Source organism: Heterocephalus glaber, unplaced genomic scaffold (genome assembly GCF_053883595.1).
Source record: "Heterocephalus glaber isolate CG9 unplaced genomic scaffold, H.glaber_assembly_v1.0 deba00001755, whole genome shotgun sequence".
Lineage (NCBI taxonomy): Eukaryota > Metazoa > Chordata > Mammalia > Rodentia > Bathyergidae > Heterocephalus > Heterocephalus glaber.
The window spans coordinates 2,473,964-2,486,471 of record NW_028258453.1 but is presented as its reverse complement, the minus strand read 5'-3'; the positions used below and the strand labels follow the sequence as shown (position 1 = coordinate 2,486,471).

At 52.7% G+C, this 12,508-nt stretch overlaps 1 protein-coding gene across 1 annotated transcript; it reads left to right on the top strand.

Moving 5' to 3' along the window:
- The first annotated feature begins 1,793 nt into the window (after nt 1-1,793).
- Rgr (retinal G protein coupled receptor) lies at nt 1,794-12,259 on the top strand. The gene is made up of 7 exons (XM_004867733.4): nt 1,794-1,937; nt 2,334-2,490; nt 3,972-4,093; nt 6,594-6,747; nt 8,050-8,167; nt 10,152-10,265; nt 10,670-12,259. Exons 1-7 carry the CDS (start codon nt 1,853-1,855, stop codon nt 10,790-10,792), a joined length of 873 nt encoding a protein of 290 aa, XP_004867790.3. The 5' UTR covers nt 1,794-1,852; the 3' UTR covers nt 10,793-12,259.
- The last annotated feature ends 249 nt before the right edge of the window (nt 12,260-12,508 follow it).

The window sequence follows — 12,508 nt, the reverse complement described above, 5'->3', positions numbered from 1 at the left end:
GGGGTCTGCTCCGCGGTGCCCTGCCTGGGTCTGTCAGCTTTTCAGAAGGGTCCTGGTCCCTCGTGCCCATGGGCCCAGACAGCAAAGACCCCGGGACACACATAATACCTTGCTCATGCCACGCTATTGTGATGGGAGACATTGGTTCCCATCCCTTCTTTTCCAAATCCAGCCAGTAAGATGTCCTCAGTGCTCACACTGTGTCTGTAGCCCTCCTCAAGACCAGCCCTGCCCATTGTCATATCGATCCCCCTTTTGTTTTTCTGGCACTACAGAACTAACACAGGCCTTTGCATTGAGCTACATTCCCAGCCCCTTTTCTACTTTAAGACAGTGTCTCACTGAGCATCTTAGTTGACTCAGAACTGTAATCCTCCTGCCTCAGCCTCCCAGAGTGCTGGAATTACAGGTGTGCACCACCTGGTTCATGTCACACTGCCTTTTATTCCCTCTACCTAGGATGCTTTCCCTCTGGCTTCTACCTAGCTGAATGCTACCCTCATTCCAGCCTTGTCCTTCTTTCTTTTCTTTTTCTCTTTTGTAATCGTGTAGGCATGGAAACAGATGGATGTGGGTATCAGCCAGCAAGACAGAAAGCGGAAGGGGCTGGGAGGTGGCAACCATAAGCGGGGCCTGAGAGCTGATGAGGCTTAGAAGTACATGGTGACTCACAAGAGTAAAAGCTTGGGCTGGGCCATTCATTCTCAGACAAAATGAGTTGTGTGGCCAGGCCACAGCACCAAGCCTGGAGGTGAGAGAGGTGGCTTCCATTCCAGCTCAGTCCCTAGGACATGGGGGACCTTGGGCTGATTCTCAACTGCCTTCTGCTTTATTTTCCTCCTCTAAGTTGGACAGTATAATGGCATCAATTCATGGAGTTGTTCTAGGAATCACAGCAGACCCCTTAGCACAAGGCCTGACCGCAGTCAACATTAGCTGATTGGTAGTAGCCGTGAGAGCTCTGTTTCTTGATCTGATTTATGTGAAGGTGCACTAGACCACAGTTCCTTGGTGTAGATTTCAAGGGAGCCAGTGCAGATCTTGTACAAGACCTCATATGCAGAGGGCAAAACTCAGTGGGCCAGGGGTTGTGGGGTGACTTACAGACAGAAAGCAGCCCATCCTTCCAAGCCAGTGTCCTGTCTAGGAGGTTGTTGGTTGGTTGGTTTTATACTGGGAATTGAACCCACAGCCTTTACTTCGAGATACATCCCCAGCCTTTTTTATTTTTTTCTTTTGAGACACAATCTCCCTAAGCAATAATTCAGTGTTTGTCAAGCTGGGCTCCAACTTACAATCCTCCTGCCTCAGCCTCCCAGAGATGACAGGTGTGTGTCATCTCACCAGCTTTCTTTCCTCAAAGGCTCTATAGGAGACAGGAAGTGCAGGTGATTTCCCAAAGCTCATCCTTTTTCCAGCCTTCCCCAGTCACACACACACACGCGTGCACACACACCATGCCCAGCTTGCTAGCAGCTGTGGACCTAGAAGGGCCTGGCTCCCATTCAGGGGCAGCTGCAGCTCACAGCTCTCCTCCCACTGTCCTCTGTGGTTATGCAACACTTCAATCCAGTGCTCAGCCGCATACCATTTGCATCCCCAGACCTTAATCCCAGCCCGCGAGGCTGAAATGAATGAGCCAGGGCTCTGCTCTGGCTTCACAAAGACTGCACTGTGTAACAGTGAATGGGTCCCTTCCGCGTGGGCCGAGAGGGCGATTTGGGGGGACAGGGGACAGGAATCCAGGGGTCTGGCATAATAACCTGCATGTGCCTGCTCGTGTCACTGCCCTTTTAAACCGCAGGTCTGGGTCCAGGAGCCCGCAGAGAGCTGGGGAGCCGGCAGGGAGGGGATGAGGATGGCGGCCTCTGGGGCCCTGCCCACCGGCTTTGGGGAGCTCGAGGTGCTGGCTGTGGGGACAATGCTGCTGGTGGAAGGTGAGCCAGGCTGGAACTGGGCTGGGACAGGGTCGCTCTGGGTCCTCAGAACCCAGCTGCAGCTGAGGCACTGGCAGCTTCATAATGTGCTGCCCTGGTTGCTGGCTCCTGTGGGCCTGGACCCGGGGGGCTGTCTCGTGGCTGCCCTCGTGGGGTGCAGCATGCTGGTGCGGAGCCCAGAGAAAGAAGCCAGGCAGGAGTCTGTGAGGGAGAGACTCAGAAAGGGTAGGAGAGGTGACCAAAACTCAGGCTGGGGGGGAAGGAAGCTTGGACCCATTCCCTGAACACACTGCTGCGGAACCCCACAAGATCAGGTCCCCAGCCGTGAGCTGCTAGAGAACAGGGCAGGAACTGCAGGGCTTCAGCCCCAATGCCAGCCCCAGCCTTGCCTTCCAGCGCTCTGTGGTCTCAGCCTCAACGGCCTGACCATCGTCTCTTTCTGCAAGATCCCGGAGCTGTGGACTCCCAGACACCTCCTCGTGCTGAGCCTGGCCCTGGCAGACAGCGGGCTCAGCCTCAACACCCTCATCGCGGCTGTGTCCAGCCTCCTTCGGTACCAGGCCCTCCCCATGCCCAGGCTCTGGGCCCTGCCTGGGGCCTGACCTCCGGACCCTGGGCAACCAGGCCTGAGTCTTACTTCCAACAGGCAGAAAACAGGCCCAAGGGCAGAAGCAGGCCGGCTGGCCTGGGCTGAGCTGGAAGTACAGGTTATCCCTGAGGAATCTGTGTGACACCAGGGTTGCTCAAACCTGGCCAGAGAGATAGGCGGGGGCCATGGATGAAGAGCAAGAGCACAGTAACCAGGTGGCCTAGCATTGACCCTGGGCTGCTTTCGTGAATTGTGGAGTATTGCTTAGTTCATGTGGGTGGCTGGAAGTAGCAACTTTATTTGCAAATGACTTAAAACAATGCTTGCCACCTAGGAAGCCCTCAGTGAGCTTTTGACCGTTGTCTAATGCTCCTTATGCGAACCCAGTGTCTTCCCATGTCACTTTGGAAGGTGTTCCCAAGACTCATGTTTGTTTTGTTTTTGTTTGCGGTACTGGTGATGGGACCCAGGGCCTTTCCACCAAGCTATAGCTCCAGCCTCTTTTTATTTTTTATTTGACCCATAATCTTTTTTTTTTTCCCCCGGTACTAGGGATTGAACTTAGGACCTTGCACCTGGGAGCCAGGCGCAGCACCACCAAGCTAAATCCCTGGCCCCTTATTGTTTATTTGAGACAAGACCTCATTAAGTCACTAAGTTGTCCAGGCTGGGCTTGAACTCCTGATCCTCCTGCCTCAGGCTCACATAGTGCTGAAAAGACAGGCATGCTAAGAATATTTTCTTAAGGAAACTGCACGTTTTCCTTCCGCAGTGAGGCACTCAGAATGAGGCTGAGGCCATTTGGTGTGAATGCTCAGCCCGACCATTCTGTGGGGTCTAAAGGCAATGAGAAGTCCCCCTCCTAAAATGGAGTGGGAGTCTAGGTTCTATTTGACCTCATGTGCTATGCGACTGTGACTCAGTACCAGTTCCTCTCTGAGCCGATTTTCCCACCTAGAAGATAAAGGTGTGTACCCAGGAGCAGTGAGACATACCTGTAATCCCATCACTCTGGAGGCTGAGAAAGGAGGATCTCAAATTGGTATCCAGCCTGGGCAATGTGCCACTTAGGGAGACCCTGTCTCAAAATTAAAAAAAAAAAAAAAATTAAACAGCTAGGAATGTAGCTTGGTGGGAAGTCCCTGGGTTCCATCCCCAGTACCACAAAACAGAAGATTTTAAATAAAACTCAATGCAGGCATGAGCTCTCCTGATGATGCAGAGAGAACCCTTGGTCCAGTCATGAGGCAATGAAAATCACCAGGCTCAAGGGTCTGCACGAGCTCCCCTTCCTGCTTGGTGACTTAGCTCTGTGGCCTCACCCAGTTTTCATGGAAAAACAGAGCTAAGGGTCCTTGGAGCATGGGGCGACACGCAGGAAGCTTCCAAGCTGCTGGGGCAGAGGTCTGCGGGAGGCCTGGTTACTGTGCCTGGTGTCTCCGCAGGCGCTGGCCCTACGGCTCCGGAGGCTGCCAGACTCACGGCTTCCAGGGCTTTGTGACAGCGCTGGCCAGCATCAGCGGCAGCGCAGCCATCGCTTGGGGACACCACCAGCACTACTGCACGCGTAGGTGTCCTGGCCCGGGGCAGAGGGGCGCAGTGCAGGGGGGGAGGGGGCAGCGCCAGGGCGCGGCCAGTGTCTCCCGGCACAGCCAGGCGTGGGCGGCAGGGAGCTGGCATGCATGTGCCATCCAACTGGGGAAAGGAGGGTGGAGGGCGGTGGCAGCCCTGAGCCTTTCTCTTCTCTGCAAAAATTTTAATAACCAACTTCACAATTTTATTTTGAAAATCAAATGAGATCGTGGATGCAGAAAATGCTCTTGCAGATGGGCACCGTGGGGGCAGAGGGAGATGGAGTGTGCATGCATGTGTGTGCATGACAGGCGTGGAACCCCACACTTCCACAGGCCCTCAGGATGGCAGGGGTGCATGCAGACGTGTCCCAGTGCAGATGTCCCAGGTGGCATTGTCAGATGTCATCGGCATTGTAATTGACTAAAGCAGTGTGCCATTTGTTCCGTTCTTCCTTGATGTTTTGTCTAATAAGTGACTCACTTTAAATTTTTTTAAAACCTACTATAGTTTCCACACTTGTATTGTTCTATAATTTTAATACCCACTAAAATTTTTTAAATGCTTTTACCAGGTGTTAGGGTGCACACTTGTAATCCCAGCACTTTGTGAGGCTGAGGCAGGAGGATCACAAGCTTGACCCATCCTGGGCAACTTAGCCACTTAGCAAGACCCTGTCTCAAAATTTAAAAAAATTAAAGAGACATACCCCAGTGCAAAGGTCCTGGGTTCAGTCCCCAGTACCACAAAACAAAAACACACATCACTGCCTCAAGAGGTGTATAAACATGCTCTGTGCCCCAGTGGACCCTCACAGTGTCCCTCTGGCTTGAGCCTAAGAAACAGAGGCAGAGAGGAGGTGAGCAGCTTGTCCATCTCACACAGTGAGTAGGGGCCAAGCCAGGACTGAGTGTGGCCCGACACTTCCAGAGGTGGCTGCTGCCCAGCAGCAAGGTCACCAGCCTGTGAGTCTCCCCCGGCACTCACTGGCCCTCTCCAGCCCCAGGCTGCCTCTGTTCTTATGGTTTTGATAATCAACAGATTCTCCTCTCTTGCCACATGGCCTCAGTACACCTCTCCCACCATGTCTACCCTTGGAGCATCACACTCACTTGTGCACACACATGCATCACACACATGCCTACACCCATGCGTGCACACACATGCATCACATGCACATGTACACACTCATGCATGCACCAGCTTCTTAGATGGCCACAGGCTTCTCCAGCTCCAGGAAGAAAAGGTAAGCTCACTCCAGAGCCTCAGACCAAAGCCCTTCCTGCACTGGACAGGACAGCAGAGCAGGGTGACGGCTGGGGACAGAGCTCACCCACTCCGTGACTGCTGGTCCTGGGCATACAGCCCCGGTTCTCTGTTTCCGGTGCTGGAAAGACTGCACATGGGTCAAGGAGTCCACTGTGCCCAGAGTTGAGGTGTGAGGGCATCCTAATCGGCCTGAACTACAACAACGAAACATCGAAGTGTGGGTGGCTTAAAAAAACCCAAGCTTTTCCTTCCACTTCTGGTAGCTGGGAAAACAAGATCAGCATTCCAGCATGGTCAGGTTCTGGGTCTACAGAAGGTCACCTTCCTGCTGGATCCTCCCTGGAGGAGTGAGACATCTCTCTCATGTTCCTTCTTACAAGAACACTAATCTCACCATGGAGCTGCCACCATCGTAACTAGGTCCCTCTCAAAGGCCCCGCCTTGAAATGCCACCACATTGGGCATTAGGGCTTCAGCGTGTGGACTCTGAGGGGACACAGACATTCATAACACACCAGGGGACACAACCAAGCACACTCCATACACAGCGGGGTCTGCAGGAGCAGAGGCCTGGACGAGGGAAGCTGCAGACTGGCTCTTCTGTGGAACTGTGGAGTTCTGTCCTCTACCTGCCCCAGGCTCTCTCTGCACAGAGCTCAACAGATAAACCACAGGCACAGGGCTGGGGTGTGGGCACAATCTGGAAAAGCCCTTGCAAAGGCAGGTCCAGGGGAAGGTCCTGGTGAGGGAAGGCTGAAAGGGGCTGCAGGAGAGAAGGGGCCTGAGAGGGGGGCAGCTGGACATCCAGGTCACACCCAAGGTGCTGCCTCTGCCCGTGGCAGTGAGATGGATCCAGTCCCTGATTTGAGTTCTCAGGGTGTCCAAGGAGCAAGAGCTGAGGATGCAGTGAGCCTGGTCCTGCACCTCCCTCCTCCATTACCCCCGCTTCAGTTGCTCCTTCTCTCTGTTCTATGAAGAAAATGCTACAGGCTGTCTGCTGGAAGATTTTCACCATCCATTAGCTCTTTTGTTCTTCATAGCATCCTCTGCAGCAGGGATATTATTCCCCTTGTGGGGGAAACCGAGGCTCAGGGAAACCCTTAACTTGCCTGGGGCACCAAGAATCAGAGCTGGGCTTAGGGACACTCTCTGAGATAACGAACTCCACCGTTTCCCACTTTATCAACTGATCTCCTCACAGCCTCCTGTTCCTCCTCTGTCTGCAGGCAGCCAGCTGGCGTGGAGCACGGCCATCCGCCTGGTGCTCTTCGTGTGGTTGTCTTCTGCCTTCTGGGCAGCACTGCCCCTCCTGGGCTGGGGCCATTATGACTATGAGCCCCTAGGGACCTGCTGCACCTTGGACTACTCCAAGAGGGACAGGTGAGGCAGAGGGAGCAGTTTTGATGCCCCTTCCAGGTGGATTGTGGCTTTGAGTCCCTGGGACAAGGGTGTCCCAGCAGAAAACCCAAATGGGGAACTGTCGACATCTGCCAGACGATCTCAGTCCCTCAGTCACAATATCCCCTTGCAGGCTGGCAGTGGGTCTGGGGGAAGCCCATTCTGAAGCCTGCCCAAGGGATAGGAATGTTACTCAAAAGAAGGTGGCAAGATGCAGCAAACCGTTGGCTTGGGGAGGTTCTAACAGTCATAGCCGCACCTCCCCTGGGCCATCTCCAGTGCAGTGAGCTGTCCTGCCTCCGACTTCATTGGTTTCTAGAGAGATCCAGTTCATTAGTTCCATGGATTCAAAGAGTGTCAAGTCTTTGGATGGGGGTGGGGGGTACCTTTTCGTCATGGAGATCAGTTCTTGGAATCTCCTCTGCATCTTCTGTGAGCCAATCCCCAAATGCATGGTGGTTTCCACTATCATGGAGGCTGTGTTCTCATATTGCTGCATCCATGTGGCTCTGGGGAGCAGCGGGGCTAGCAAACCCTTTACAGGCTGTGCTGGGGGAGGTCACATGGGCTCCAGTCCCCACTAGTTTCCACCAGAGCCACAGTGCATTCACCTGTTACATGGCATTGACTCATGAAGCATCTACCACCATAACAGGCTTCCCAGGTGAAGCCAACTGGAGAGTCTGTCTCATCCAAGTGTTCCTTCATGGCACACACAGGCTGGGGCCCAGTGCTTCTGGCAGCCCTTCCTTCTACCTTCCTTGGCAGACAGCTCCAAGGTGTCCCCTGGATGGTCTTCCCTTCATGAAATAGGGCTTCCACTGTCCCTGGTCGGCCCTTCCATCCTCAATGACCACTAAGACTCCAGCTCTTCTGTGGTCCCTTCAGTGATGTCCTCAGAGACACAGTGTCCAGTCTATGTCATCCACAGGCTCCTTACAAATCTCTGCGCCTAGAACTCTCCTTGAATGTTCCTTCCTCTTTGGTCCACTGGCGTCTCCACCATTCGATCAACACATTTCCAAAACAAACATGTCCCATTTTCCAGGCTTAGGGAACAAACAGGAGAGCGGGGCTGAGCACTCAAACTTCAGGGAGGCCTGTTGCTCATCTCGGCCCAGGCAAGTTCCAGGAGAGCCCATGCCTCACTGGGTGCTGCGCACAGTTTAGCTGGGACCAGGAATGGCCACATTTGTCTGAGTGTTTGGTGCAGAGGCTGGGAGCCTGGGAGGGCAGCTGGCCATCCCCGAGGACTGACCCCCACTCCCCTATGCCTGCCTATAGGAACTCTACCAGTTTTCTCTTCACCATGGGCTTCTTCAGCTTCCTCATACCCCTCTTCATCACATTCACATCCTACCAGCTCATGGAGCAGAAACTGGCAAGGAGCAGCCGTCTCCAGGTAAGGACTTGGCTCCTGGCTCAGTGTAAGTCCCTCTCAGGGCACCTAGGAACACGCAGACAGTGACAGATGTCTGTCAGGGGTTTCTGGGTCTGCAGTAGTCAGGAGGCAATTCAACCTGTGGGGAGCATGGGCAGTTACAGCTGGGTCACCAAGACCTGGGGGATGAGGACCAGCATGGCCCAGATTCACCCAGTCCTGGGAACCCAGGAGCCAGGGCTCCCTGAGGGGCTCAGTCCTTGCTCTTATACTCAGTTTTTCCCAAGGCTTTGAGGCTTGGAACAAAATAATGAGCCCTTTAAATGTGACTTTTAAACTGCTTGGAGATGTTCAATTTAATCACAGTCACAGACTGTTACCCACAACAGAAAATTGTACCTGTAAGCACATTTGTCCAAGAAAAAAGATGCTTCAGAATAAGCCCTTCTGGCTACTTCCAAATTTCTGCATTAATAAGCCCTTGCTGCAGTTTTCTTTCTTACCTTGACAATTTACCAATGAGTCCTAATGAGCAGCAGAGATTTATTTTTTATTTATTTTTTTGGTATTGGGGATCGAACTCAGGACCTTGGGCTTTCGAGGCAGGCAGTGGAACCACTGAGCTAAATCCCCAGCAAAGATTTATTTTTTAAAAACAGATGCTAATATCACTTTATGTGTGTTGTCATTTCCTCTTTGTGACCTCTCATGGAGGGAGGAAAGCTTTACCATCCCTGTGTCACAGACTGGACTGAGGCACAGGGAGGGGCCAAGAGCCACACATCTAGTAATAGCAGAGATGGGTCCAACCCAAGTGCTTGATTAGGTACAAAAGAGGGACACTCTTTTTATTAAGAGCCTTAACCTGCCACTTCATTATGTGTTTCTTATTAAGCAGAAATCCACTCTGCAAATTTAGGATAGCTGGTGACCCACTTTCCTCTGACATCACAGAGAGAGGATGAGGGTCCCTTCTGCCGGCTCCCAGCTCACTGTTGAGGAAGGCTCATCCTCCCACGCTGTTCATCCCAACCTCTGTCCAGATACGCAAAGTCACCACATTTATTGGAGCTTCAGTCAGCCAGGACACAAGGCTGTGACCACAGTTCCCCATTTTTCCTATTGACTTTCCCACTAGCTCTGGCATTAGCTGACATCACCAAGTATGGCCCTGGGGACCTCAGCTCAAGCTGAATGACCTCAGGAGATGACATGGTCTCCCACTGAGACCCCAGTTTCTCCTCCAGGATCAGTTTCTCCTCAGGGACCTCTCTATCAGTGCAAATCACTTTTTTTTTTAAACCACAATGAGGTTACAACCAAATTGAGAGACAATTCAAGAAAAATATATATTCCAATCAACAAATTTTAAAAATCCAATATTGAAGAGAGAATGCCCTCTTCCAACTTAAATTACCTTCTTTGTTAAAGAGAGACGTGTCAATGGGAAAACAGGCAGTGGTATTACGCGTCAGAATTTTAGTATCCCAGCTATAGCAAGAACATTACTCCATTTCGGAATTGGAGCACTAGTCGCACGCCCCCTAGTGGCAGCAGGTAGTACTTTAGCACATCCACTCCCAGGTGCTTCTCTAGTGTGAAACGGAAGTCCCCACACAGAGGTGGGTCTCGCCTGGTGGCTATAGCCACCAATGGCTCTGGGCCTCAAATCTCAAGGCAGCTTAGCCTGGGACCCTTGTGCACACAGTCACAGAGGCCAAGATTCCTCTTAAAGAACAGAGAGCCCTGAAAGGAAGCTCGTTATCACCTCTCCCCACCCCCATCCCTGTCTCTATGCAACCCAGGTATTGTGAGGCCGTTTTACAAACAAGGCAACTGAGTCTTTGTTTAAATGACAGCCCTGAGTCACGGACCTTAAAGGGCAGAGAAGCTGGTCAGGTCTTGAGGCCCTGGGCAGCTTGGAGGTGCTGAGTACTGGCCTGGCTCCCTGCCTGTGTGGAGCTGCAACATCCAAACTGATGTTGCCTCGGTGCTGTCTCCCCAGGTGAACACCTCTCTGCCAGCCCGGACGCTGATGCTCTGCTGGGGCCCCTATGTGTTCCTGCACCTTTATGCAGTCATCGCCGACGCAAGCTCCCTCTCCCCCAAACTGCAGATGGTACAGCCAAGGCCAGACCCCTGTCCATCTCTGTCTCTCTCAGTCACTTGCTCTCTCCTTCTGGCTCCTGTTTTCTTTCTTCCTTTGAATATTCAAACTGTGAGGGAGTTTGTCTGCCTCCACTCATGTCCTGAGCCATACCAGGTGGAGACGATGGGGAAAGACAGCCAGAGGATGAACACGCACACTCAGGGATGCCTGAGTCTGGGTGGGGCTGTGTTCCCATGGGGCCCAAGTGCCATGCACAGCCACCAGGCATCCAGGGACAGCCCAGGAGCTGCAGAATGGAGCCCATGACAAATGATTGATGGCTGCAGGGAAAGAGGGACTGGAGTCATTAGGTGGGAGCAGGGAGAAGAGCGGAAGTTTCAAAAAGTCACTGCTGGACTTTTCTGCCCCAACAGGTGCCTGCCCTCATTGCCAAAACAGTGCCCACAATCAATGCCATCAACTACGCCCTGGGGAGCAAGATGGGCAGCAGGAGACCCTGGCAGTGCCTCTCACTGCAGAGGAGCAAGAGGGATTGAGCCCAGTGAGCTGCTCCAAGATGTTGCTCACACCCAGACCCCCAGCAGGAGGCTGCTGGATAGCCTGGAAGCCATACCCCAGATGCTTGTCCACCAGCCCCAGTGCCCCTGTTGAGCCTGGCCCAGGGCTGGGCACAGGGTTTCAGACACCCAGCTGTGTGGAAGAAAGCTGGAAACCATGGGAAAGCCACTCTCCAACCCAAGCTACCTGAATCCTTAAGATATGGACATGGACTTGTAGACTTGAACAAGAGAACATGTTCACACCAAGCACATAGAAAATGCTCCTTAAATCCGAGCTATTGGTGTAAAACCTGGGCCATGCTCTCCAGGGTCTTACACAGAAAGGAGAAAATGCCCTAGAATTCCCTTGTGGGGACTCGACCCCAGCTGCCAGCACTCCAAACACTGCTTATTAAATCAAGATCTGGCACCAGGGACTTAACTCTCTGCCCTGCACTTGTGCCCTGGCCTGTGGAACGAGGTGACAGAAATGTGACTTTAAAGGCCCGGAGCATGACCTGCATGTTATATGCTCCCTGAGAGGCAGGTACCCTCTGTTTGAGTGGGCTTGACCTGAGCATTGCTTAGAAATGTTTCAGGATCAGTTGCCAAGATTTAAAACTCACGACAACTCATTTAAAACTCCAGATGCCAGAAGATGAGGCCCTGCCGAGCTGTCTTCCTCCATAGTGACTGTGCACAGAGCTCACGGTGGCGCTGTCCTCCTGTGTCCTCTGCAGACTGTGACGCTGTGACACTAACTCGGGAGCGGTCACCTCTGGACCCACTCAGGCATCATCAGGGATGACATGTGGCAGGTGCAGAGTCCTGGCAGGACCCACCGCCAGGAGGGAAATGGGGATGACGGCCAGGGTGATGGAAGCCCAGAAAGCCAGTGGTGTGGGCCAGCTGGCCCAGGCCTGGTGGAGGTGTGAAGGAAGAAAGTCCCAAGCCAGGGAGCTGAGAGCAAGGACAGGAATTTCTGGGGCTGGGTGGGCATCGGGGGTGGTCAGACAGGGAGGCTGAGCCAACAGCACTGGGACCCTGAGGACCGGGACCTGTCTGCTGGAAAATCAGGGCACATATGCATAACTCACAAGAGGCCACTTGGCCATGCTCCAGGGCCCGCACAGCCTCACTGACTCAGCCCTGGAGTTCAGGCAGGGTAGGAAAATCCCAGTGCCTGGGCCAGAGCGGGGCTCACACATGGGCTGAGCAGTGGCCAGGAAAGGGACTTGAACTGCACACACCAACAAACTAGCAAGCTGTCTCCAAAGGAAAGGACACCCCCGCCCCAGGCCTTTCACGGGACAATTTCCTGGGGAGGGAACAGGACTGGCATTCAATTGACTATAAAGAAATATCAATTAGATAGTGCCTAAATTATATACACATCTTCTCTTAAAGGCAAAGAGAATTCTAAACTTTTTCTACATATATAAATAAATACATTCAGCAGCAAGGAAGTTGGCCTAGTTTATTTTTATTTATTTTATTTTTGTTGCCATGAAATTGATAGGATTTCTGCTCTCCTTGCTGTGGAGACACTGCGGGTTCATTTTGCTCAGACACAAGCTCACTGTCCTTCCCACCACAAGGACATCACTTCTTATATGCCCTATCTAAGTAAGGATCATTAGGATCCACCCTGTCATATTAGCTAAATTAAGAGAAAAGGAGAGGGGTAGAAAAGCAAAGATTTGGCCTGCATTT

What these genes read in the sequence shown, in the direction of transcription:
- Rgr (XM_004867733.4), top strand. Translation starts at nt 1,853, where the DNA reads ATGAGGATGGCGGCCTCTGGGGCCCTGCCCACCGGCTTTGGGGAGCTC. An exon ending in GACTACTCCAAGAGGGACAG is followed by an intron (nt 6,748 to 8,049) that starts GTGAGGCAGAGG and finishes GCCTGCCTATAG; the next exon opens with GAACTCTACCAGTTTTCTCT. An exon ending in CAAGGAGCAGCCGTCTCCAG is followed by an intron (nt 8,168 to 10,151) that starts GTAAGGACTTGG and finishes CTGTCTCCCCAG; the next exon opens with GTGAACACCTCTCTGCCAGC.